Here is a 426-nt window from a genome sequence, read left to right on the forward strand (position 1 = left end):
TTAAGGACATGTGTCATGGGGAGCCTTTTTGATTCAGCCCTCCAAAAACAACAGTCTCATTTGTCTCGAAAACAGATCTTTGTTGTATGTAAGCTATTTCTGTAATCAGCCATGTAGATTAAAGATCTGTTTTAAAGAATGTATCATGTGATATTTGTGGTAACTCTTTGTTTGATTGACAGGTATCCTCTCTGCGCAAGAGCAAGTGGAGAAGGAAGAAATTGCCAAGCTTCTCCGGTACGAGAGCTCAGGCAAGCCAGCGGAAGAGGCAGTTACGCTTCCTGAGTACATCAGCCGCATGGCCGAAAACCAAAAGGATATTTACTATCTAGCAGCTCCGTCAAGGGAATTGGCCGAGTCCTCTCCTTATTTTGAAGCTCTTAAGGTTGGTTAGTTGTTGATGATATTAATGTATTGTTGAAAGTA

General features: G+C 41.5%; 1 protein-coding gene across 1 annotated transcript in view; it reads left to right on the plus strand.

The window, feature by feature from the left end:
- LOC119593827 (heat shock protein 75 kDa, mitochondrial-like) overlaps positions 1-426 on the plus strand; it is a 35708-nt gene that overhangs the window by 25102 nt on the left and 10180 nt on the right. The window contains exon 9 of the mRNA XM_037942857.1: positions 183-385. Coding sequence (XP_037798785.1) covers positions 183-385 — 203 coding nt within the window. The remainder of the gene's footprint in view (positions 1-182; positions 386-426) is intronic.

This window comes from Penaeus monodon, chromosome 32 (genome assembly GCF_015228065.2).
Source record: "Penaeus monodon isolate SGIC_2016 chromosome 32, NSTDA_Pmon_1, whole genome shotgun sequence".
Classification (NCBI taxonomy): Eukaryota; Metazoa; Arthropoda; class Malacostraca; order Decapoda; family Penaeidae; genus Penaeus; species Penaeus monodon.